Source organism: Saccostrea cucullata, unplaced genomic scaffold, assembly GCF_032062105.1.
Source record: "Saccostrea cucullata isolate Sc308-1 unplaced genomic scaffold, CSIRO_AGI_Scuc_v1 ctg1586, whole genome shotgun sequence".
NCBI lineage: Eukaryota > Metazoa > Mollusca > Bivalvia > Ostreida > Ostreidae > Saccostrea > Saccostrea cuccullata.
Genome location: NW_026922793.1, coordinates 170,121 through 197,736, shown reverse-complemented (window position 1 = coordinate 197,736; position 27,616 = coordinate 170,121). Strand labels below are relative to the sequence as shown.

The following is a 27,616-nucleotide window of genomic DNA, read 5'->3' as shown; positions in this document are numbered from 1 at the left end:
GGTTAATGTCATAACGAGTTGATATAATGTAAAGGAAGGTTGACACAATGCAATAGTAGTGTGGGTTAATGTCATAAAGAGCTGACATAATATAATGGAAGCTAGGTTGACATAAAGCAATAGTAGTGTGGGTTAATATCATAAAGAGTTGACATAATGTAATGGAAGGTTGACACAATGCAATAGTAGTGTGAGTAAATGTCATAAAGTGTTGACATGATGTAGTGGAAGGTTGACGCAATGCAATGTTGTGTTCTGCTATAAGGCAGTGACGGCGTTCCATAGATTTTACTGTAAATTATTGTACCCTGCAAATATGTAAATGTACGTTACCTAACAAAAAAAAATACTTTGTTTTTTTTTCTTTGGTTCTATTTTCTTCATTTAAATAAATCCATATCAATTTGGTAGAAAAAATGAATAAAATATTGTTATATAATTTACTTAGATGTCTATGATACAAAACAAAAATATCAAATATTTTAACAGATGCCTTTAACACATTTTTAAGGTGGCAATATAAGCAAAATCTACATACTTTTGAAGTAAATTGCTGTCGTAAGCAATACTAGTACCCTACCAAGATGTGTAATTTGGTTCCCCATAAAAAAATCCAAAAAAAAAAAAACATTGAGTTGACAAAGAATACAAACTTTGTCTGTATCTCAAAATCCTAGACTCACATACTAAAATTCAGCTAAGTATCTACAATCATGTAGATTACAAAAGATGGGGAAACAAAATTTAAACAGACAAGCAGACAGCTAGAGGAATAGGCAGATACACAGATAGTCAGCCAAGGAAGATACCTATACAAAGTTCCCTCCAGTTTTACTGGTAGAGGACAAATAAATATATAATTATGTACTGTTCCTACCACATTTAAATTCATACATGTACCTCCGAAATATGGCTATAATATTGTCGATTCAATATAAAACAATAATCATTAATCAATCAATATACATGTATATGTACAAAGCAACTTTTTGTAATCAGTGAGTTTTCACAGCAATATGCACAAGATGAATCTGAAAAGTCACTGATTATGGTACTGAACAGCACAGCTCTGCTTTTCAGTACAAGTAATCTTTCAGTAAATTCTCAGTCAATTTTCAGTAAACCAAAGGGCAAAGTTTCTTCCTGTGACAAGAAAGATTTATGTCATTAGAGAAACAGGCGTAGGAATTCCATTCAACCTATCAGCATTCCAGATCTCACTAACTCAGTGGTGCAAAAGCAAGCTGGCAAAGTTACACCAGAGGCCCTTGGTTCAAGTCCCAGATAATAAATTTTTCCTAACTATGTATAACATTGATTTCCTATCTAAATGTGACTGTATAGTAACAATGTGCTTGGTAGGTATTATAAAGCCTAACTAATTTGGTTATGGCACTTTATAAATACATTGCATTTGAAAGAATACAGATTATACAATAACATATATGAAGTATAAGGTGTAAAAAAATACTTTTGATTTGTATACATCATGTGCAAGAAGCGAAAAAGTGCTATAAACCTCTATAAACATGAAGAAAAAATTAACAATAAAAAATTCTGAAAAATGGATGTGTCTTAATTACACATATCATATATATGTACATCTCCATTTCAATCCTCACAATCAAATACAATCATAAAAGTGTACATGTATGATGGAAAGTTATGCTGCATTTAATTAATTAAGATATCAAATTACAGGGTTTAGATATAAATATAGCACTGAATGATTTATAAATATAATTGAAAGAACTTAGATATACTATAAAATGAGATCAAAAAGGTTTTCACACATTTACACAAATGGAAAACTGGACAAAATGATTTTCAATCCAAGGAAACTATTCTACTTTTTCTTTTTCCATCAAAAGATCTACAAAAGAATAAAATATTTATTTTGAAAGTTCTGCTCTACAAAATGCTAAAAATTAAAGCAGTTCTAATCTATTTCATTAATTAAGGTTCATCATTAATCTGGATGATTTGCCTGGGAACACGAGATTTTAGAATATAATGAGGCTAGATTGAATTGTCTTTTCTTCTTTTTATTTAAAATTTCTCTGTTGGAAATTGGCACTTTAATCAAATTCCAAAAATTCCTCTATAGGATAAAAAAGGATAAATAAAAAAAATGGGAAAGTTGGCAGAGGCCAGAGAGTCAAATACTTGGAAGCCAGGCTCCCTAAACGAATTCAATACAAGAAAAATTGACTGAAGTCTCTAGATGATCTGACCTGAAAAACAAAAGGCTCAGGGGCCACATCACTCACCTGAGCAACTGGCTGGGTAAAAGGATAAGTCAGGTCAGCATGGAAAAGTTTAAATATAAAAGTGGTTTCAGAGGGGGGGGGGGGGGGGGGGGGGGGGGGGGTGAATTTGAACAAACTTAAATCTATACTTTTTTGATGCTTTAATATTCAGGATAAATCATGGCTTTGTTGTTCTTGCAAAGAATTTTTAAAAATTTGACTTGACCCTCTATGAGATGTTTTTAGATGTTAGTGTAGCGAGTATGCAAGCAGATCTAACATTATTTTTAATTAAATTGACTTTTTGGGGAGTGGTAGGGTTGAACCATTTGGAAAATTTTACTCTTTTCAATGCTAGACTGATCTCTGCATTTTGCTAGCTAAATCACTAAGGTGAGGAATGTTGTCCATGGGATCTTTCATTAAAACAACCTGAGGTAAGATGTCAAAAAAAATATATATACTTACACAGATCGCACCAAAATACTGCCTTTGTGTTGGACTTTAGTTGAAATTTCTGGGTCATATTTTTTCCATGTCTTTCCACTATCTAAGCTGTATTCAGTGAGCGTTCCAGGGAAAACTGTGTTTACTTCCAAAATTGAGTTACTGAACCTGTAAATATCACCAGGTACATGTACATTAACTTATTACATTTCAAAGTGAGAGCAACAACAAACATAACTTTGTAAATTCAAAACTATAAAATATTCCTCCACACTGCATCATTTTTTTTCATAAACACCGAGTACTTTAATTCAGGTAAACAAAAATATCTCGACTCCACTTCCTCAATACCTTACAATATTACCTGAATTATAAAAATGTCTCAGAACTAAACTGAAACAATTCAACCAGAGGAAAAAAAATCCTACTCCATGTATACTTCCTTCTTTTACTTATAATATGCTTAAGCTATACATATAAGAAATTCTTCTTGAACCTCTAATGTCATGTTCTAGCCCAACAAAGATGTCTTTGATTGCATTTTGTTTGTCAGACATTAGAAGCATAACACAAATGACCTCAAACATTTACTGCCAGTGTACCTTGCCCCGGGAGGGTCCAGGCGAAATTTGACCCCCTTCTCCTCCAGTCGCCTCAGTTCCTTGTGACCCACTTTGTTGACAAACACCTCCCAGTCGGTCTGCTGCTTCAGACGCCGTCGGGTCGGGTCCTTGATGTTTTCCCAGGGTGCTTTGTGCCAGGCTCGCTCAGCCAGGGCCAGAAGTCGGGGGAACAACATGTACTCCATCTGGTCAGCATTCCTGATGCTCTCTGTCCATAAGTCAGCCTGGATTCCTTGAAAAAAACAAAACATTCAGTTCAATGTCATCATCAGTGTTTTCCCTAAGAACTGTCTACCAGCCAAATTGACAAATTTGTAAAATTACAATTTTTTGTCATCTGTGGACTTTCAGTAAGGTGTGGCATTCTCAATGCAACGTATTTAGTGTCTCTCAGATGGGAAATTGATTTTCATTGGTTAAGAAATTAATAACATCAGGAGTTTTAAATTGTTGTTTACAACAATGAGATGATTAAAGCCCCACCTCTTAGCCGTACAAGATGCTGTTATTAGATATTTGCTACAATTGTTGACTTTCACCAGAATTTCTATCCCATGTATATTTCAACAATGAATGAAAGCAGCTGTGTAAATTTCAAATGCCAATTATGAATGACATGCCTTACTGAAAGTCCAAAGATAACAGAGAATTTACATATTAAATAGCTATTTAACCTTAAAAATTTTACCTAACTTACAGTGGAAGTGAAAACAGAAATAACTCTGGTTTACCTTTAATATTCCTCTTTTTAAATTTCCTCAGAATTATCACATCTATTTTTATTTTTAGGGGTGGGGGTGGGAAGGAGGCCTAGTACTTTCAGTACCTTGATTCTCATACCTTTGATATTCTGAGGCTCCTTTAAGGGAGGACAGCCCCCTGAGCACAGAATACTGTCTGTCATTGGAGCTCCATTGTGCTGGGTCCCTCTGTTCTTGTACAGATCGTCAGGCTGATAACTGAAGACAGTCTGAGTGTCTATGTACCGTGTGGCCCAATACAGACCTCTCTCCTCAGGGTCAGGCTCATAGGGGTGGTCCAAGTAAAAGTAGGTGGCGGGGGACATCACTACCTGTAAAATACCAAGTAATTAGGTCTGGCATATTATGAGAGTTACAATAATTATATACGAAACTTTTCTTTTTTGAGGGGGTAGGTGCTCAAAAAGTGGACTCATTTTTTTACTAAAGTTGGTATGCCTGACAGGTATAGTCACAATCAACTAATTATAATACAATTTGGCAACAATCTGGGAAAAAAATGTTTTGATTAGCTACATAGCTTACAAATATACTTTTACTTCATGCAAAAGAACATGAATCTTCCTTGGTTAAAAAGGTCATCAGGGGCGGATACAGGATTTGTGGTTAGGGGGGGCGTGGATAATTTGTTGAGGCAAGGTCTGGGGGCCGCCTTAAGGCCCCCAGTGGGTCCAGGGCGAAGCCCTGGTGGGGGCCCAGGGGGCGAAGCCCCCGTAAGCCCCTGGGTTTTCGTGTATTTTAGAGTAAAATCAGACACAATAATACTGCATATTTTTCAATTATTTTTGTTAAAAGTATATAGCATATAGGTGGTGGCCCAGGGGGCGAAGCCCCCGGAATCTTCTGGGTTTTCGTGTATTTTAGAGTAAAACCAGGCACATATTAACCAGTGCATATTTTTCATTTTATTGTTGTTAAAAGTATATAGCATATAGGTGGGGGCCCAGGGGGCGAAGCCCCCGGAAGATCCTGGGTTTTCGTGTATTTTAATGTAAAACCAGGCACAATAATAGTGCATATTTTTCAATTATATTTGGTAAAAGTAAATAGCATATAGGTCCGGATGTTTGAATAATAAATGTATTGAATGTTTCTCAATTCTCATTGTATTGTAACACATGCCACTATATAATAAACGATTTACTTACTTATTACTTACTAATAGTGGTATTGGTTAGTGATGTACCAAAGTACGACGTGTTTAATCCTAGTCATGTCATACTTTGAATAGTGGGGGCCCAGGGGGCGCAGCCCCCGGAAGCTCCTGGATTTTTGTGTATTTTAAGAATAAAACCAGGCAGAATAACACTTATTTGGTTAGTTTTGTACCAAAATGTGGCATTATAAATATTAGTCACATCATACTTTGAAAATTTTAGGGGGGGCGTGCGCCCCCCACGCCCCCCCTTAAATCCGCCAGTGGTCATGACTCTGTTTTTAAATAATTATTCAATTTTTTCAACCAATTAGAAATTACCGCCAAGTGATTTATAAGCAGTATTAAAGCATATCTGAACACTGACTTCAATCATTTAGTGAAGCAAATCAAAAGTGACCTGTAACTACTTTTATAGTATTCCTCAGGACTAAGCTGAATCTGAATAGACAAGTACAAACGTAAGGCTTTTATTTACCTTGTAACCAGCATTGGCAAGTTTGTAAGCCAGAGATCCTTTCCTCCATTCCCAGATGTTGGTCCAACTATATGTGTAGAGCTGTCTGTAATTAATAATCAATATAAATAAACCAGAAGATTAAATATTGATTAGTTTTTTCTCAACTAAGCTAGGTGACATGCTACACAGAGACAATATGTGTGTTTAAGCTAAAGAATGTAACTGTTTGATTGAGAATGTGGCAGTCAGCCGGGTTCGAACGCCGGTGCCGGATAGCTCAGTTGGTAGAGCACCTGAATGGAGATTCAAGGTGCCTGGGTTCCAATCCCGGTCCCGGTCATTTTTTCCTCTCCCATTACAAGAAGAAACATTTGAAAGTGCAGACAAAAAATAGAAGAAAAAAAATTATCGGTAGCAAATTTATGAAAAATTAAAAAAAAAATTGATAGAAAATTACCTGGTCTGGGAGCCATAAAACTTAAATGAGCTCATTTTTGATCCAAGTCTAACTATTATACTACACGTAGTAATTCCTTTTGGTGAAAGTGAGACTGAGATCTAAAGTGGGCTCGGTTAAGTTTTATGGCCCCAGGCCTGCTCTTATTTTTTTCTTCCTCGTAACTTACCCTTTTTTGCTTTCCTCCACTGGATGTGGCTCCTGGTTATCGTTTAAAACAGCATCTTCCCATAATCCAACACTCAAGCCCTCCAGCTTCAACTCACTCATCAGCCTCTTGAAAAAATATTTCTTTAAATCATGGTAACCATTCAGTCCCTTTTCCTTTTTAAATTTTTCACACATGGGTGACCTTTCCCATGCTCCTCTGGCAACCTCATCCCCACCCAACATATAAAAGGTCAAAGGTTGAATGTCCTTGTGCAGGTCATGAAGGTGAAGTATAATGACCTTGAAAAATTCGTAGGTGGAATCCAGACAAGGATTCACAGCATTGTCTGTGTGTGCCTGGGCAGACCTGTATTGAGATTTGTCGTTCGGGTCACTGAGGCGATATTTGGCGTCTTTCGTTCTCTTGTATCTGAGTTCCATGGCCTTGACCGCTGACCCAGCGTGACCCGGGACATCAACCTCTGGAATGACCTGGATGTGCCTGGCCTTGGCGTACCTCAGAATCTCTTTGTAGTCTCGTACGGAGTAGTAACCTGACCCAGATGTGTTGGTATACGGACCGGATCCTAACGAGGGTGGAAGGCAGACTTCACGTGACGGGTCATAACAGCGATTAGCAGCAAACTACAAAATTAGACAAAATTAATTTCCTTATTATCCATTCCATACAGTTTGTAACACAAGCTTAGTATATGTAACCACCTTTTATTACAATGCATGTGCATGTTGTTAAAACTTTAGTAATTTAAAAGCCAAACTATAGTAGCTGGGCATCATTTTAATTCATGTGGGTAAATGTTTATGGGCAACCAATAATTTTCTGGTTCACGAGTGCATAATTTTTGAATTTTTGAAATGGTAAGCTGAAATTGGAAATGAGGATGCAAATATGTGGGTATGGGTGATTCATGAACATTATAATTAATTCATATTATCTTTTATTTAAAATTTGATACTTATAAATTACACAAATTCAGATACATTTATACAATGTACTCTGCAAAGTGAAAGTTTATTTTAGTTTTGTTAAAGCAAAGAGAATGCAATTAAGAAAATGTACTTTGAAATTAAAGAAGACAAAATTTGCAAAGTGCATTTCTAATGTAAGCTTTGCAAAGTGAAATTATGACATTTACTTCATATAGATGAATTTCACATTCCTAAGAGTTATCTCCCGTTGTCAGTGTAACACTCATTTCTCCCACTTTGTCATTTGTAAGTTACCTGTTAATATTTTTAATCTTCAAACAATATCGGGCAATTTCGATCTGTGACTGTATTGCCACAATATGGGGCAACATTAAAAAGCAAAATAAACATATACATGCATACAGATTTCATTTCTAATATATTGCCCCATAAAGTTAGTAATGTTATAGAAAAAAAATCAGTGCCTTTTGCCGGTTGACCCCAGATTGACCCCGCAAAGGGAAATAACTTTTGTAAATGTGAAAATGGCCTATTTTCAACCCACTTATCCTACCTTTGTTAACTCTGGGAACTGTGGCACCTCAAACCTCCAGCCATCATCATCAGTCAGATGGAAATGGAACTTGTTGAGTTTATACATCGCCATTAGATCCAACAACTTCAAGACGTCCTTTTTGGTGACGAAATTACGACTTACATCCACCATCAGTCCTCGGTATTCGAAGCGGGGGGCATCCATGATCTTTATTTTTGGAAACCGATAACCGACGGACTTAGTTTTCTTGTCCTGCTCTTTCTTCATGAGAGAGAAAAGTGTTTGTACAGCGTAAAATGCTCCAGGTTCAGAATTTGCTTTAATTTGGATTGTATCTGAATCTGGGTCAATCGAAATCTCGTATGCTTCTGAGAGAGAAAGACTGGATTCCGTTGGCAAGTTGATTTTTTTGCGGGTGAAAGTTATGACAGTCGAGATGGCTTCTGTTTTCTTCATTTCTAACTGAAGAATTTCTAAACAATAAATTAAGTATATGAGTAAGTAAAGTAAGAGTGCAAACAATTATACACTTTCAATTGATAATTCAACAGTTTCTTATCCAGGGACCTGCAATGTTTTTGGATACATTGCATATAATTACACATTGTATATATTATGTAAACATGTAAATGTTAAAAGAAAATAAAAAAAGATAAAATATGTCAACTTATTGGCAGATTAAGTGAGAGATAAAGCACATAACCCGTGCCTGCCAAAAATTAAGAAGAATTCAAAAGACCTCTCGAGTTTCAACTGCCAGTAAACTTCAATGCATTAAAATGGAGAATTGTCAGCTTAAAGCTGTAATTAAGCTCCTTTTTTTTAGTGAAGTTTGCAATTATCTTGAATGTTAAAATCTTCCCTCTTTTTTTAAAGAAAAAAAAAATACCAGCGAGTAGTTTGGCCTCCTCCTTAAAATCTTGAGCGTTGACAACCCAATCTCCGGTAGTCACCAGGAGGGAATCCCCATCACTCCGCTCCACTCTGAGGGGGGTGGGGAGGACAGAACTCAGGGGGACCTTACGTAAGTTACTGGGTACTGCATTCCTACAACAGAGATGAATTTGTAAGTGTCAAGTGCTGAAAAAAATGAACATTTAAGTTTAGGTGTCTAGTAAAAATATCCTGCTAGCCTTTCAGACATTTAACTTGTGCAATCATAAAGAGAGTCATGATTTTCTTTCATAAAAATAAATGTGATTTCTAAACAAATACAAAGAAGCCTGTTTATCTACATGTAGCTGCTATAAGGTAATGAATGAAGCCCTCTCTGATATATTTTACCTGATATTCTCTCCTAAACAAGAGGCCCATGGGCCACATCGCTCACCTGAGAAGCTTTGACCACAGTGATTGGGAAGGGCTTGCGCCACGCCCCATAGTCGCATTGAAGTGAAATATGGCGCATTAAATCAACCAATCATGGCGCCAAGGTGCGCATTCAATTTTTAGCGATGTTATTTGGAAATATTTTGTGTACGACTTTCTTTCTTGCTTTACTTTCGTTTTAAATGCAGTCAATTTAAAACAACAAATCTCATTGGTTGAAACCTGTCAAAAAGTACTTCCGGTTAAACGAAGCACTTACATGAGGTACAATACTTCATTCATTTGTATGGTAGGGCTGATCCCTTTCCAAAACTGTCGAAATTTTAACACAAAATACGGGTCAGTTATATTCTAAGAAAGTTCCTTTAAATTTACTGCATTTCATGTGTTAAAAGTCGGATTCAGTTAATTAAAAACGTGTTTTCTCTCGTATTTCATATTTGTTTGTCACTTTGTTATTTCTTAAAATGGCCCTTCAAATTATATTGATGGCCCATTCATTTTCGAAATGGCCCATCAAAAATGTTGACTGTTGCGCCATAGTCCCATTGACCATTTTGGCCTTCCCAATCACTGTGACCATTCTGTTCTTTACCAGATTTTCCCCTTGTAATACATATTTCGACTCCACCCTACCCCACTGATCATAATTTAGACAATTTGAAATCTACATTACCCCAGGATGCTTCCACATAAGTTTCAGCTTTTCTGGTCCAGTGGTTCTTGAGAAGAAGATTTTTAAAAGATTTTTCCTGTATATTTCTATGTAAAAATTTGATTCCCCATTGTGGCTCCGCCCAACCCCCGGGGGTCATGATTTGAACAATTTAGAATCTACACTACCCCAGGATGCTTCCACATAAGTTTCAGCTTTTCTGGTCCAGTGGTTCTTGAGAAGAAGATTTTTAAAGATTTTTCCTATATATTTCTATGTAAAACTTGGATTCTCCATTTTGGCCCCGCCCAACCCCCGGGGGTCATGATTTAAACAATTTAGAATCTACACTACCTCAGGATGCTTCCACATAAGTTTCAGCTTTTCTGGCCCAGTGGTTCTTGAGAAGAAGATTTTTTAATGACCCCACCCTATTTTTGTCTTTTCTTGATTATCTCCCCTTGTGAGGGGACTTGGCCCTTCATTTTTACAATTTAAATTTCCCTTTACTAATGAATGCTTTGTACCAAGTTTGGTCGCAATTGGCCGAGTGGTTCTTGAGAAGAAGTCGAAAATGTGAAAAGCTTACAGACGGACGGACAGCTAAACGGACGGATGGACGGACAAAATGTGATCAGAAAAGCTCACTTGAGCCTTCGGCTCAGGTGAGCTAAAAGGGGAAGGGGCTGTGCTACATTATTGCAGCTACTGTTTAATGCTTTTTATTTTCAATATCTTTTATTTTTCTATGAAATTGAGCAACAGTGAAAAAGCACACTATGACGCATGAAAAATAAATATATCTACATAGACTTATGTCTTCAAATGTAAAAACATACATATGTAATAATTACACATAAAAAATTTTGGGAAAATTTAATTTTTATATCAATACCATACCTTTGAAATCTGTCCTTGGCTGTGAAAGGTTTATGTAGGTCATTTTCAAATCGTTTATACTGCTGCACTTGGGAGAACTTTTCAACAAAATCCAAACTTTCACTTTGTGTGCATTTCAAAATTCGGGGGGCACATGTGAGGCACGAAACATACCAGTTGGGAAAAGAAAAATATCTAGAAACATGAGGTCCATACGCATCATATTCCACCTCAATTCTGTCATCCGGATTAATATATGGGGGAAATTTATCTGTCGGTTGCAGTCGATAGTGATTTCCTCCCTCGTGAAAAATCAGCAGTTCCGCATTATCTAACCTTAGACCTTGAGGATAAGGAAACCTGCTGTTTCCAACGAACGTGATGTCATAAAAGTATATACTCCACGTAAATCGGGGTATTGTTAGCCGTCCTACGTTGTGGAGAGAGATTTTCTTTAGTGCGTCCGATGCTGTGTTCTTGATGACTGTGAAGTTTATGATGAAGTTTTCTGCCATGTAATTGACGTAGCGTTGGGATTCTTCCTCCGATACTTTTTGTACTTTCTGTGTGACTTTAGGATGATCTACAAAAGAAGTTAAATAAATATAAATATTAGGCCAAAAAAAAGTAATCAATAGTTTCTCGGGCCAAAAAAGTCAATGCAGCAGGCAGGCATTTTTTTTCTTTTTTGAAGCAGGTTTTACACCTTTTTTTAAGCCATTTGTTCAATAAAATGATAATATAACCTACTAATTCTTAATTTTTGTTCTCTGAAATCACCGTAGTTATAATATATATTCAACTTAAGATAATGTTATTCCAAACATTTATTTAAAAGATAATTCATAAAATACTGTAAATTTAGAAGAAATATATTGTTTTTCTAATAAAAACCACTATCTTAGCATTATTTAGCTGCAGATCTATAGCTCTCCAAAAAAATATATATATTGATAGACCGGAGAGCTACAGTGCCACCCAATGAAAAAACTGTATATTTATTGCGCACAAAAAAGTGCGCTCGGTTCTCGATTAATTCTTCCAAATTCTTATCTCAACTGCAAAAAAGGGAAGATTTCAAAAAATTCCTCTCTCCTCTATCAAGTACTCTCGTAGCTGACATCTGAAGGAAGCATATTGGACCGAATTATCTTTGAAACCAAAATGGCAGTATAAATAAGCGAAATGTTCGATGATTGCAATATCTGGACCAGGAGGACCATTAACAACAATTATGAGGAATGTTTTGTTGTGGAAAGAGTCAAAAAATATGTTAGGAACACACGGTTAGTAATTATTTCGAGATTACAGTTTTAAAAACATGGAGAAATAAATCGAGAACCGAGCGCACTTTTTTGTGCGCATTGATTATACCATTTTTTCAATGGGTGGCACTGTAGCTCTCTGGTCTATCAATATATATTTTTTTCGGAGAGCTACAGATCTGCAGCTAAGCATTATTTTATGAAAAAGGGAAATTCAATAACTTGATTTGTCTTTTTCAACTTGGAAAAATAGAAAATTGAGCTCTTTCCCTTTTCAATACATCAATAAAATTTATCAATGCTGCCGTTTTTAAACTGATGCAGCAGTGCCTGAGAAACTATTGATTATTTTTTTTGGCCTTAAAAAATATTTTCTTATAATAAACCATGGTTTTCCAAAGGATCATCATTCCTTAATCGTAACAGTCCAAATACAAACAGTAAACTGTGTATACAGGGAAATTTCGCCCCCGTTTCATTTTCCCCCCTTTTGCCATGTTTGCCCTAACCTCGGTTGGGCGTCGTTAAAAACGGGGCAAATTCAAGGAATACAGTATGATTACTTAAACAAAACTCTGTCTGTGCAAATTTCGTCATTGGCAAAATAAATACATGTAACATATATATACACATGTATATGAAAAAAAATCTTATAAATGACCTCTTCAAATGACAAAATTCACCTCTTTACTTAAGAATTACTGTAGAAGTACTTTTTTACGCATGGTATTAATTTACGCTATATACGCGGTCACAAATTTTCCACGGAAATTTGTCCAAGCATACTTTATATAAATGTAAGGCATAGAGTGACAATCTAGAAAATCCCAGTTATTTTCTACCCGCGGATTAAACAGAAATTGAAATTCCGCGGAATTATGACCCGGTGGAAAAAAGTATGTCTACAGTATTGGATGCCGTAAAAATACTAAAAATACCTTTTTCATGTACTTTGTCATGTGAACCAGATTTCTGAGCTGTTGGAAGTGGGAAAGAAAACTCTTCAATCAGGTAATTATCACTGAAAAAAAAAGGAAAACAAGATCATTTTATACATCTAATCTTCATATCTTTGACTAGATCTTTTTTAAACTTCAGCAAAAAAAAATATATTCCAGATTTGAATTCCAGTTGAACAAGCTTATCTAATCTTCTTGCTTTTTTTGTTTTAATTAATAGCATTCCCATTACTAAAGCAAAAGCAAGCAATTTATTGTCTCAATTATTTTTCCCATACTTACATCCTTCCCTTCACCCCCCCCCCCCCCTTCTGAAAAAGAAGAGATACAAAAAATCTTACGTTTGCATGTACCAATGGATTAAAACAACACTCAAGGCGGTGAATACAAAGACTAGTTTTTTGTGCCGAACCAATCGATGAAAAAACCACATCATGTATCTCTGAAGATTTGGCATTGATTTGGCTTCTACTTATACTGAGATAGAGGTCTGCTTCGCTCTTTGTCACATTTCAAAAAATGTAGAATTTTATATCCCTGAAAAAAAATTCAACACATATAGTACAACAGAGCTCTATTCTACCAAATCATGGTTAATGTTACTGCTTCTTAGGGCTGAGTATTGGCCAGAGATTTGGTATTGCAATATATTGTGTCTAAATAATTTTATTATAAACAATAATAAGAATATTTTTGTTGTGGAAACAGTGAAAGAATTAATGTAAGGAACACACGGTTAGTAATATTTTGAGATGACAGTTTTAAAAACATGGAGAAAAAAATGGAGAAACAGCATACTTTTTTGTGCACAATAAATATGCAGATTTTTCAATGGGTGGCTCTGTAGCTCTCTAGTCTGTCAAAAAAAATAATAATTTGGAGAGCTAGTTCTGCAGCTATGTTGAACTGGCCTCTGGACTGGTGCAATAGTGTTCCAATCATTGATTATTATAATTGAAAATCCGTCCATTGCAGGCATAATCCAAGCTCTCAATTACAAGTTTTAAATTCTCTTTAATCAGTTAATTAATAATTTTTTTTTTAACAAGTGAAATGGATTTTAAGCAAAATATATTCCAGGCACCACTTATATATACATGTATATATAACATTTTTGAAGAAGTTTCCCATTATATCACAAATATAATAATTTTATCCATATGTCCCGAAAAACTGCTAAATCACGGCGGATATATAGTTATATTCCACCGGAAACATTTACATTGCCCTCCCAAACACAGGGCTTTCCTGTCAACTTGGGGCAAATACTCTGGTATGCTGCCCTCTAAGCCATGTTAGTATATGTATAATGTATAAACTACGAGAGTACTTGATAGAGGAGTAAAGATGTTTGAAATCTCGCTTTTTTGCAATTGGCCCTTTGGGGTAAGAATTTGGAAGAATTAATCCAGAACCGAGCACACTTTTTTTTGCGCAATATACAGTTTTTTCAATGGGTGGCACTGTACAAATATAGCTCTCCGATCTGTCAGTATATATTTTTTTGGAGAGCTACATTTCTGCATCTAAGTTCAACAGAGTGAGTGCTCACAAACATTTCTATTGGAGGTATAAGGAATTTTGGAGAGCAGTCACTCTGTTGAACAGGCCTCTGATTATTGATGCAGGGGTCCGGGTTCGATTCCCGTTCCCGGAGTCATACATTTTATCCGTCCCTAAAATCCTGCAACATTTTCCATCTAACGTTGTACTTGCACCACATAAAAATAATTATCCCGCTTCAGACTAATTTGTCGATTACTGATTGGATAAAAGCTGATCACATGACGCCCTGAAATTTTCCGTATTACGTCTCCGTTGAGGCGTAATATGAAAATCGGGCACGCGATTCCGTTCGAAGCGTTGTTATTGTAAATAAAAATGGCGGCTAAGAAACGGTTTACGTAGGTATAGTTTAGTTAAATTTCTTGTTACTGTAAAAGTAATGATATTTTATGTTGATTGTTATTGAATTAAAACTTAATATTTTCATAATATGCGCAAATGTTTTTTTTAAATCGAAAAAGGTCTTCATCGGGATAAATTCGTTACACAGTCAGTTAGTGACCTAATACGGATTCATACAGGGTGTGAAATGGAAATCCGTATTGGGACTCGGCTTCGCCTCGCCCAATACGGATTTCCATTTCACACCCTGTATGAATCCGTATTAGGTCACTAACTGACTGTGTAACTAATAATATATGACATTTATGGCGTTTGCCAAATTTCTGGTTACTTTCAGTTTAGTTGCATTGAACAGTTAATGTTGAATATTAGGATTTGACTGTTGTATATATAGATCTAGACCTCTATCCTTCGCCTTATCAGTCTAGCACAAGTACTAACGATTTTGATACTTTACCTGGAATTTCTTGCACGTGAAATATCAAAATTTGTTTGAAAAAAATGGAAAACGACCGATTTTCGAACCACAATACTAGAATTATACTATACCATGCTAATTTAATATAGAGGAAATTCGAACGATCGTGTGTAATAAAATCCGACTGATAATTTAAGCTACAGGATGCAATCTTCTAACAAACTTTGTCCAATATCAAGGTTACCATTAAATTCTTCAGGTGAAAAAGGGAGTTTTACTGCCTGTCATATTCCCATCAGGATTTTCTTTAACACAAAAGGCGACGCAAGCAATCCGTGCAAAGCAATGGACTATGACAACAAATAAACTGGTTACTTTTCTCCTTTCGAGAACCAGTTTAATTCAAGGTGTGCGGATCCAAAACAATTCACAAGATATTTGAAAACAGTGGCGAATCCAGCAATCTTGAAAGGGGAGACACTTTTGGGGCCGGGGTAGTCAGACATAGCATATATAAAAATTCGGGGAGTGAATGCAAGATCTAATTTTAATCAGATCGAGTCTAAACATGTTAAAACCAAGCGGACCCCCCTCGTCTCTCCCTCTTGTCAAGAACTGAAGCGGAAGGGATCTAGGGCAGTTTTAATCACACAACAAAAGGAGAGAAAGTTAGAATTTAGATTTCTGAAAACACTGATCTAACTTTTTCTAAATATCGGAAACTAAGGGCTCTGAACACCCACAAGTATAGGCCTAACATGCATGCAAGGAACTTGACGTTAGTATATCATGTATATAGGTCCCTGTTATAAAATATTTTTAATCAATGAAGAGAAGGCTTAAAGGTTACTTTAAAATGTTTCCGTAATATGTAGATGGAGGTGGACTCTCCTTCTCTGAGAATAATCTTTTGCTGTAGTTTTCATTAATATTTTAATTTGGAAGTTCCCTCCATATTTTTTGTTGCCAGAAAATACGCAGTTTCAAGCATTTGAAAGTAAAGTATCGAACAGAAAAGTTACAGGAAGCACCCTTCTCAAAAAAGGATTTTAGATCGAGCTTGTTGCATAATTTTTTTTTTTTGCTTGTCAACTGTGTTTGGAAGTCCCCTTTCTTATAAATGTAGCTACAGACTTGAAGTAGCCATGGTGTGATGCATGAATGCTGGGGGCACCAACCTAGAATTACGTCCCCTGTCGAAAATTGCTCTATCCGCCCCAGCTGTTTTACATCTATATATGTCAAGGTTACAAATGTTAAGAATTGACAATGATTTACAATGATGAAAAAAATTCCTTATAAGTTACATTAATTTCTTTTATTATCTAAGGTGGGAAAAAAGATTTTGGATTCTGTGCCATATACGCCCTTTGAATACCTGCGGATAATGTTTTGAGAGTACAGAGGTGGTAAAGTTATTTTTTAAAATTTATTTACTTAATTTTTATTTGATTTTACTTCCTTTCTTTCTTTAATTTCTTTTGGCTCAGACTTGAATATACAGGTATGCGAAAGATATAAAGACATATTATCTTTTTGACTTTGACGTATGTTTATGTCAACTTAAATTTAGAAATATGAAGAAACGTTGTGACTTTCAACCGTGAACGTAATGTGGGAAATAAATGCACATATATTTTTTTCCACATTAAACGTTCAAAATCACAATTTTTCTTCATATTTTCTAAAAATCGAAGTTGACATCAATACGCAAAAGTAAAGGAAGAATAATTAATCAGGAATCTAATAAAAATACTATTTACATGACATGTCTCTTACAGCATGTACAGAAGCAACTTGTTTTAGCAGAATGTTAACAGTCCAGTAACCCTTCCTCTATTTATATTAACTTCACTGATAAATATATATAACTTTTTAAGGTAATTAAATTTGATTCAATTAAAAGCCAAAGTACGTGTATATAATTAGATATAACTTTTTAACCCTTTATTTCTAACATATGAAATGTCACGCAATGAAGTTTATGAGTACAGTTAATTTTAATTTTGGCGATTTAAAACTTTTTAAAAATGTTTTATAAAAGATACAAAGCAATATGAGCTGCATTTTTGAGAATTTTATTTTGCTGGTAAAATGTGTTATTATGATTAATATGTATGTAATCTAAACCCTTATGATCAATAAAACCAAAATAAAGTTTAAAAATGTTTCAGAAGGAATATTTCTGTACAACCGAATATACAGTATTATATAAGAAATAATTATTGTACAGGACGACAATAATTCAATTTTGCTTCAATCAAAGCGTATTAAAAGTTCTTTCATAGCAAATATGAACAACAGAAGTTTATAAATGTTCTATTTTTCTGCCATTGAAATAGTTAATTACAAATTTGCAACATTTTTTCCTGATGTCAAAAATGCAGCTAACATTGCTTTAACATTTTGTCACTGGCATTTTGAATTTTCTACTGCTTTCAGAAAACCAAAGGGTAACATTACTTGATTTCACGTAATCACTAAAATTTTGTATAACTGAATATTAAAATCATTATGATTTAGTTAAATGAAACAAAGTATGTGGCGGGCCTCTGTTGGTGACCTCAGTGTTTATGTGATGCCCCCTCCTCAAATACACACTCAAATTATAAATAAACCAACACACAAACCAAAATAATTAAAAACGGAAAAAGACAACGAAACACAACCCCTCCACCAAAAAAGAACTTCCGTACCTCATCCCATCTCCCATCTACTCAACCTGAACCCCGGTCCTAAAAAAACAAAACCCATAACCCCCCCTTATCCACACACAGCCTGACCCTAGACTCCCTCAAAAATAGCCACCGCCACTGCCCCCCCCCCCCCAAAAAAAAATGACTAAAATCAAAAGTTATTACCATTCACAAATTGTTTCCTTTCCAAATTGTCAAGGGCAGATGGCAATTTTATAGGTGTGTTAATTCATTATTTCTTTATCAAATTAAGGTGACATTTTTTGACATGAACGCATTAAAGAAACACTATCTGCACTCAAACTCTAAGTAAAAAAATATATTACCTAGCACTTTAAATAAAACAGATGCAGGTGATAATATCTTAAAGGTATATTTATGTTTTTGCATGCATTTAATTAATTTTTTTGGTAAAAAAATATTGCGATATATAGCAGTTTTTATACGTTTTATATATTACCAAAACTATGGGGATTGAGATACCAAATTAATTTTTTTCTCGATCTTCTGACAGGATTATTTATAAGAATACGAGAAATAGACGTGTATTCTACAACTACAATAGAATATTCTCTCGACCTCTTTTAGTACACCATACTTTTACGAATGTTCAGCACCATTAATGTTAAACACGCATCCCATCTATTCAAAATGTTTCCGCATAAAATTAAAACTATTTTTAGAGTTGAGGCGTAAGAGAATTTGAAGACTGACATTCTGTGTCTAACACAACATCGTCTATTTTTTTTCTCTCAGTCGTTTATTTGCATTAGGATAATGCAGTACGACCGCTCTTTCAAATGTAATGTCATGGACGCGAAGATGGTCACTATTTTCCTTTTCGTAGTTTTTGGATTTCCATTCGCGTCAAATGCAATCAACACTGCAGATGTTTCAACAATGCCCGAATCAGAGAGTGATTACGAGCGATTGCGTCAACGCGTCTCTCGTGAATCGATGATCACAACGACGATTATGAATAGCGTCAACGTTCTGCAGTTGGAAGTGACCACGATGTTAAGAGAACAAACTCAACAGAACAGAGGAATCAAACTTCTTATGGAACAAGTGGCCGCCTTGTCAAAAGTGACCACTCAGTTAAATTCCGAATTAAAGGAAGCGAAAAGAAATTTGACTGAATCTAACTTAAAACTTAAGCAATTGATCAACAACACTGATAGAAAAATTGACGACAAATCGAACATGCTTTCGGGAGAAGTCGGTGATATTAAAAAAGAACTTTCAAGACAAAATAACGATATTGAAGTGCTTCAAGTAGACTCAAAGCAACTGAAGAGAACTTCGGTGGATAATGGATCATTTCAGGATAAATACGCCGCCATGACACGTGAACTCAGCGAAATGAAAACTGCAACGGGAATGAATAGTCACGTGATCGAGGATTTACAGAAAGAAGTAAACCATCTGAAAGAAACTACTCTAACTAATGCAGAATTCCAGGAAAAACAGTCCTTTATCATGGATGAGGTAGAATATGTCAGATCAAATGGCGCCAATCATAGCCACGTGATTTTTAAACTTCAAAACGAGGTTGCATCTCTGGGTCGAAATCAAACCAATTTTGATTATCAGTTAGATGACCTTGACCAAAGGGTATCTTCCTTGCAGAAAAAGAGTAGTAAATTCGAAGATGGTATAACAAAGCTTAGACGAAATGTAACATCCTTGGACTCTAGCAATAGAGGGATGAGTGTAATAGTTACAGATTTACAAGGCGAGATGACTCTAGTACAAAAAACCAGCAAAGATATGGGAGACATTGTGTTGAGACTAACAAACGATTTGATAATTCTCCAGTCAAGTGCATCTGAACTCGGTGACGATATGATAGATGTCAAAAGAAACGTAACGTTACTAAGGGAAGAAAATAGGGACCATTTAGCTTCTCTTATCAACCTGAAAAGAAATGTTTCCGGCATAAAGAGCATGCAAAGTTCTATGCAGGACGATGTTTTGAGAATGTTAAAGATCGTAGAATCACATAAAGATAGCAGTGAAGGGATGGCGGTAGTTATTTTTAGACTTACGAACAATGTGACGTCATTGCGTGAATGGGATGAAAGGTTGGAGAAGAAAGTTGGTATCCTGAACCAAAATGTAACGACATTACAAAAAGAGGACAGATTGCTGAAAAAGGAAATGAGACATCTCAAAGAAAATGTGACAGAAATTAACGATAAAAACAAAGGTTTTAGCGATACTGTTGATTCGCTTACACAAAAAGTTTATTCTGTCCATAGAGAGTTGAACAAATTAGACGAGGACGTGTTCGATTTGAAAAACAATGTTGTCGTATATAACCAGCGTAATAAAAAGCTTAGTGAATCATTGGTCGGACTTGATGGTAACATGACGTCAATTCAGCAGAAATTTGACTCGTTATATGACGTCATCGAAACTCTTATGTACAATGTATCTTCGATCGAGAAAGGAAATGGGCTACTTGATGACGCAATTGACCAGTTGAGTCTTAATGTCAAGTCCTTGCAGAAAAAGAAGGAAAGTACTGGAGACGTCCGACCACGTCCTTCGAATATTTACCAAAACCAGGTGGCACTACCAGGGAATGCTGGTAAGTACAAGTTGATATAGCAAACATGTCACAACTTGCGCTTTCAATTTAAAGATTGGCAGCATTTATGTTAGAATTTTTTCTCTCCCAGAAATGAAAATCACATAGCCAAACAATTTTATCAATATGAATGTTGAAGAAATGCTGCATCATTTATATTTAAAGTTTGGACATCAGTAATATAAACATCAAAGTCGGAACATGTTTTTTGAAACACCCTGTAGATATGAAAAGACCCACTTAAAATTAATTGCTAAGTTACAATTACAATTTCTTTTACTATTACATGTTCAAAGAGAGAATACACGTATAACTTGTTATATATATATATAGTCTTTATACTTTTACGTGAAGGAAAATGTAAGATTTAGATATATATTAAAGAAGAAAAGAGGTTCTTAATTTATCCACTTGGCAATACTCGATAAAATTATAAGTAAAAGGAACGAGTTTTTGTTAAATTATACAGTTAAATCACGTTGTTTTGCATTTTATTGTAATATGAAATAACAAAAGCGAAACAGTTGCCTAATTACCTGAGAAGTTTTGATATATGTTTTTGTGTCATGCATGATAAATGGGGTGCATTTTTTGAAGCAACATGTGAATAATTTCATGTTAAGTGTAATTTATCTTATTTTGTTAATTAATCTGTAGAAAATTCTTAGTAGTACAGACCCACGCCTCTTAAACGTCCTTAACATATATAGTTCACGTTAACAAATACAAAATTACGGAGTCCGACATACATGTAAATAGAGCTTACGTACTGTTTGTGTACTTAAAAAAGCGGGATTCCTATTTAATCGGATTTGGGGCAGACATTATTTATGAATACCGTAAGAAATAATATAAAGTATGTAGCGCTAATTCATGAATACGCCAACAAGCCAATACCTAGTGATTGCGCTAAATTTTGAATACGCCAATTTATGTACAGTATTTTCTTCTTCGTTGCAAGATAAAAGTTCATGGAATTTTTACTTGAACCAATGCCATATCCAATATACCACTTTCCTTCGTTAGAACATAATGTTTCTTTTGAATTGAATTATCATATTTGAAAACAAACGTGTTTATTTTCGTTTGAAACTCTGCCTAAATAAATAAATTTCTGTCAATCATTCTTTTTATAACGACATTTCTATGGCACAAGTAGCACACATTGATATTTTCTTCTATCCCCAAATATACTAATGTCTTAAACCTTTTACTAATTTATATAAAATGTCGACGATTGTCTTAATTAGTGGCGTAATAAATAAATACAACTGGTTAAAAATTAATGAAGGAGTTTAAAACACTATAATGTTTTTCTTGTATTGCAATATTAAATTAAGAAATGCTAATTAATAACCCGTTTTTGAGAAATGCATTGTTAAGTTGACAATCCGTAGGAATCCGCCCTGTGTCTCTATTTTATCTCCTTAATAAATTACAAACAAGAGAATTATTTGAATAAACAGTTCTCATGTGCAGCCTAATGTGCAGTTGTAGGTTCTTACACATTTTTTAAAATACCTTGTCATATTTTAATGTGTACAAATGCGGCGGTTTAAATTTGAATTAATATTTATAAGGTTTTTATTCTTTTTTGAGAAGTCGTCATCGTCACTGTATGGTAGACAACGATCTTTCTTTCCATTTAAGAGCATGAATACAAAAAAGTCATGTATATATTAATTTTCTTTAAGATTTAATATTTATTCTTTTTTTTTTTTTTTTTTTTTAACCAATATTATCATCATTTCAGCTTGATGTAACATATAAAATTGCTACAAACCTATCAATTTACACATTTTCAAAATATTTTTTCTGTTTTTTTTAGCTACAAATATGCAACTTTTTTTTAAATTTAGAATTTTCAAAACATATTTGCAAATGACTGAAAAAAATTGATTGCTTTTTAAATGTGACAGAGAAAGCTTAGGAGAAATCAGATTTAGGTGCCCTACAGAAGACTTGTTGTAGTTTTTGCAGCAACTAATTAAATCAGGAAGTATTCTTAAGGAAGCTCTTTACACAACTCATTGAAGAGTTCTAATTTCTTGGTAGATTTTTGCAGTTTGAGTTATCTACCATTTGATGTATACATGTATAAATTGAACAAAAAATGCTTCATTAAATGACAAAGAATTGAAAGATATTGATTTATTCTTAACATTATATTATTGTTATCAAAGTTAACTATCAGCGATGCATGCAATTTCATTTATTATGAAAAAAGTATACTTTTATTTATACTAGACTAAATCATTTCTATTTTGCACTTTAACAGGGACACCTCGCGTGGCGTTTACATCTCAGATCAGTTTAGAGGGCGCTATGTCTGACGTCAAAAGAAACCAGACGATCGTGTTTGATTTAGTGGAGTATAACTTAGGACGAGGCTATGACCCTACGACCGGGAAATTCAAATGTGAAGTTTCCGGAACTTACGTGTTCTTCTTCAACATCTTGACCAGGCCTCATATGAGATTAGGAGTGGATCTAACAATTAATGGAGAGACAAGGTCCGCTTGTGCTTATTCAGGCGCGGATCCAAACTTTAGTGTCAATGGAAGTAATATGGTAGTTGTACATTTGAACAAAGGAGATGAGGTTTGGGTCCGTGCCCACAAAAGTCGAGATCCACCACCCGGTGTAATGTTGTCAAGTTTTGCAAACAGTTTTGCTGGATTCCTGTTGTATGCAGATATGCAGCTTGATGGATGATCTATAACCTTTTTAAAGACATCATGATCTGATGGCATGCTTAACAACATGTCTATTAGCTTTCTTTTCCTCTCATTAAATCATTTTAACCGCTGTAAATAACTCTTGTTTAAAAACATTAAAACTACAATGTATTAAAGGGATCATAACTCGATTTTAATAAGCATAAATGTATGAATCTACTAGATCTTTTTATGTAAATTTAATTCATTAGGTCGCCTTTTAAATATTGCTTTGTTTCCTCCTTCCAATGCAGGGTAAAACAATTGGGAAAGAAGGTAGGCGGAAATGTCTTTTTTTCCAGAAAATTTCAACATATTTGTTTAGATAAAGAGAAGAATAAATATCGTGTCCTGGAATAGAAATAACAGTCTTGAGTCGAACCATTTTTAGTCAGTCGGTTGGGAGAGGACAACTAAACATTTTTTTTTTTTAAAGATGGCCTATAAATCTAACACCCTGAAAGGTGATAATCTCTTTTTCTTGTCAATGATCAAATTATCTGAATTAGTAAGTATCTCTTCATTAGTCCAAAATGGAAATACGTGTACTCTTTTAACACTGTTTAATGTTTTTTTAAGATCCATATATTAGGAGAAAAGTACATGTGAAATGATTAATTAGTATGAACGTGTACGAGTTGTTTAATCTATATATTTATCAAATACTAGTAAATGTGGAGTATCTTGCCTAAAAAGAGGTATTGTATCCTTATCAAGACAAGGATTATTTTTTTCGTAGGAAGGGAAAAATAAAGAAAGGCGTTCATTATTGTTACTAACTGTTTATTGATTGGTTGGATTAATCTACAAGGTATTGAATATAAAGAGATGGTGTTAAAATAAAATAATAATCAGACAATTAAGAAATATCATATTGACAAAATAGAAACTAGATCATAAAAAGGGTAAATTAGAAAAAGACATGAAGTACTGTAAATAAGCGTTATTTGCGTGCGAGATATATCCGCGAAATCGCCACTTACATGCTTAAATTCGCAAATACTTGTCGCTGCAAACCTTTTATCTTACAGAATGTACTTTATATTTAAGAAGAATGTTTCCTATGTCGCGAAAATTAATCGCAGTGAATTGATTTCAGACAAGCAAATTGCGAATAAAAGAATTATAGCTGGTTTACTGGAAATAAATAAAGTAATGTAATTACATGTAATTTTGAAAACACATAAATAAAAAGGAAATAATTATGGCAGTTTAACTAAAAACTTGTTGACCGTTTATTTTATCTATAAAAAGAGTATTATTATTAAATAATCAAAGAAAGAAGCGGCTTGATTTATTAGCGAATAAAATTCTCATTGGTAAAGGCGCCGCCCACTTCATTTGCATATCGTTCACCAAACCGTAAAGTTCCCAAAACAAATTAAAACGAACTGTACACAAAACGAAAACACCATTCCCACAGAATACCGTTTCCACAAAAAAACTATAGTTTTCTTGTGTAAAAACTACAATAGCAAAACTCTTCATTTTTATACCATATATGACTTACATTAACTTCAGTGTACATGCAAAGTTTGGGGGGAATCTACTGTCCAGGTATTTTTGAGGGACCGTCTCAAAATACAGGTACATTTACTATAGGATTGTATAGGAAAACGCCAATTTTTGGCACTTTAAAGCAAATTATACAAATACTACAATAGACATTCTGTTCAAACTATAATATTTGATGAGTAATACTATATTATACAATATATGTAAGAAACGCAAAATTCTACCGTCTTGTTACCAGAGGGGGCACCTCAAAATGCAAAAAATTAGCAAATTTTACTATTTTCATAGAGTATTACAAAATATGACGTATACAATGGATTCACATGAAAAAATAATAAAAATATTGGAGATATTCTCAAATTTCGATGTTTTAAGTTTCAAGAGCGTATGTTCATTACTTTTTCTTTCATTATCTATTTATTACCCCTTTTTTTCAGAGATACATATTATATTATTATAACAGTAACTTGATCCGAAGGGTCGTATCACGTCGAGTTGACAGGCGCGGATCATCAGATCTAACGAGACGCGAAGCGTCGAGTTTGATCTGATGATCCGCGCCTGTCAACGAGACGTGATACGGCTCTTCGGATCAAGTTACTGTTATAATGATAAATTTATTATATACCCCCTCATAACTAGCAAAATATAGCAAAAGAAAACTTTAGAGATCAATTGCATAACATTTATCCATAAAACAAAGCATAATAACAAGGGAATTTTTAACGCGCAAGAAAAATAACGTCATTTTTCTGCGTACTACGTCATGAGTTTCAGAGAGTGGTGATATGGATTCAGAAAACAACATGTTGGTGATCCGGAAAATCGGATCACGACGTCACGTGATAGCGTAAATTCAACAGTAAAATTGGGTGATACACATTAGATATATAATAAAAATTATCATAACGTCATAAACACGCTGCAACGTCGTCAACCTACCTATCAATTGCAAAATCGGTTAAAAAATCAGTTATATCAAATTGTTATTACATTTTTATACCTATCATTTTTAAATTTTGTTTAATTTCAATAATTAAGCGAAAAAAGTTGCATTAAAACAGTAAATACGCTTCATTTTACTATGATGCGCGAAATATTGCGCAATGGAAACTATAGTCGGCCCCCCTAAAAAGCTCTCATGAGCCTTTTGTTACATGTAAGGTGAGATATTTTAAAAAAAAATAATTTCAAACTTCATCAACTATATTCATTATTAACTACTTTTTTTTAAAAAGATATTTGGCTCATTATGAATTTTGAATAAATTGCATAAATATCTTCTTAAAGTCTGTTTTCATTTTTTGCCCCTAACGAACAGGTGTTGCCTAAAAATTGATACAAATTATTAAAAATAGGTTATAAAATAAAATTCGAACTTTTTAAAAAAGGAATCACAAATAATTAATTTTTAGAAACTGAATTATAACAAGCATATAGGAGACATCTTGATTATAAAAGAGGCCTTAACAAAATTTTCACATTAAAAAGATACGATGTTTTAGCAAGACATAAATTTCGACTACATCTGTAGAACATAGCCATTTCATATAATAGCAATTTTGATAAATATAATTTACGAAAATAGATGTCTTTAACAAATTCCACGTCTTATTTGAGGACGAACACACCAATCTCTAGATTTTTAGAAGGCCGATTGAACTGACATTGATGCGGTTTCTTCGGTCTGAGGACATTCTACTGTACACGTTATCTCTGGCCCTCCGAAGATCAACCAGCATTTAACATAACGTTCCGTACATGACGATGTAGGGATGCTTATTGTAACTGTTCCTAGAACCTTACAATTGGGTTCATCGATGTACATCGGATTAGGTGATTTTGACTTAAATAGCCTGAAACCAATCTCTGACTGATTTGGATAAACAGGTAAATAAAACATACGTGATGCATGTTTGCCTTCATATAAAACCTCACCAATCCTAACATGGATACTGAAAAAATCTATACAATAGTCAATTCCACAAATATTTCTCCTCTTCATAGGCTTGTGGATTTTAGGATCGAATACTCTTAAGGAGTCAACACCGAAAGTGTACTTAGAAATACGTGGCGCAAAAGAGGTTCCTCCAACCAATCGAATAGCTCCTTCGAGGACAGCGATTCCTGCTCCTACTGATAAAACCTGGCATTGCGGAAAAGCATCCTTTACAGCATTTTGTACCATTTCAGATTCAGAAAAGCCTCCAACCATGAGAATCTTCTCAAGTTCTAAACGTTCTTGAGAAGCCATCAATGTCTGCATGTGTTGTATAATTTTACTACAAGTTGGCTCGAAGAAACTTTTGAACAAATCCATGTCAATAATGAGCTTATCGTGCCGCACATTTATATGATCACGGTACTTTGATTCATTAATTACAGTTTTCAAATTTTTCCCTAACTGGTCTTCACATTCGACAATCAGAGAGACAGGCACACAAAGAGAAATTGTTTTGCTTTGTCCATAATTAAATCGTCGTTTCTTCTCTTCAAACAGAAAAAATAATTCCATGTAGTCTGAAAAATATTTTTTAAAGTGTTCCTTCATTACGTTTTTACTAAATAATTCCACCAAAAAGGCTTCGAAGGCTTCATCTACGTTTACTCCACCAAGATTCTTAACGCTCCTTGTAACAAGCTCCAGCAGTTTTCCATTTTGTAATGATTCATATACATATATATCAAGCCTCAAACCTAAAATAAAAAGAAGAAATTAGATTGCTATATTCGTCTATGGCATGACTACAATATTGACATTATCTGAATGATCGGTCTAATCTTTGCATGAACTTTTAATTTTTGGTATATTTTTGGTAAATTCTCACTCCTGGGAAACACAGAAAAATATACATAGGTTATTTTCACCTCTTACTTCATGATGAAAGAAATG

The 27,616-nt window shown here is 34.4% G+C and overlaps 2 protein-coding genes across 2 annotated transcripts; one reads left to right on the top strand and one right to left on the bottom strand.

Annotated features, from left to right (window-relative positions):
• Positions 1-426: 426 nt before the first annotated feature.
• Positions 427-15,510, bottom strand: LOC134262485 (beta-hexosaminidase-like). Its single transcript, XM_062744882.1, has 12 exons — positions 15,447-15,510; positions 13,218-13,413; positions 12,856-12,938; positions 10,674-11,235; positions 8,679-8,836; positions 7,808-8,262; positions 6,323-6,948; positions 5,715-5,799; positions 4,160-4,391; positions 3,299-3,551; positions 2,718-2,864; positions 427-1,873 (listed from the first exon to the last, which is right to left on the bottom strand). The coding sequence occupies exons 2-12, from the start codon at positions 13,331-13,333 to the stop codon at positions 1,828-1,830; spliced, it is 2,763 nt and encodes a 920-aa protein (XP_062600866.1). The 5' UTR covers positions 13,334-13,413; positions 15,447-15,510; the 3' UTR covers positions 427-1,827.
• Positions 15,511-18,598: 3,088 nt separating this feature from the next.
• Positions 18,599-23,594, top strand: LOC134262484 (myosin-10-like). Its single transcript, XM_062744880.1, has 2 exons — positions 18,599-20,491; positions 22,770-23,594. The coding sequence occupies exons 1-2, from the start codon at positions 18,676-18,678 to the stop codon at positions 23,204-23,206; spliced, it is 2,253 nt and encodes a 750-aa protein (XP_062600864.1). The 5' UTR covers positions 18,599-18,675; the 3' UTR covers positions 23,207-23,594.
• Positions 23,595-27,616: the final 4,022 nt, after the last annotated feature.

Excerpts from the sequence above, each read along its gene's own strand:
- LOC134262485 (XM_062744882.1), bottom strand. The coding sequence starts at position 13,333 with ATGCCAAATCTTCAGAGATACATGATGTGGTTTTTTCATCGATTGGTT. Across the intron at positions 6,949-7,807 it reads AGTTCCCAGAGTTAACAAAG|TTTGCTGCTAATCGCTGTTA; the intron begins GTAGGATAAGTG and ends CTAATTTTGTAG. Across the intron at positions 4,392-5,714 it reads TTGCCAATGCTGGTTACAAG|GTAGTGATGTCCCCCGCCAC; the intron begins GTAAATAAAAGC and ends GGTATTTTACAG.
- LOC134262484 (XM_062744880.1), top strand. The coding sequence starts at position 18,676 with ATGCAGTACGACCGCTCTTTCAAATGTAATGTCATGGACGCGAAGATG. Across the intron at positions 20,492-22,769 it reads GGCACTACCAGGGAATGCTG|GGACACCTCGCGTGGCGTTT; the intron begins GTAAGTACAAGT and ends GCACTTTAACAG.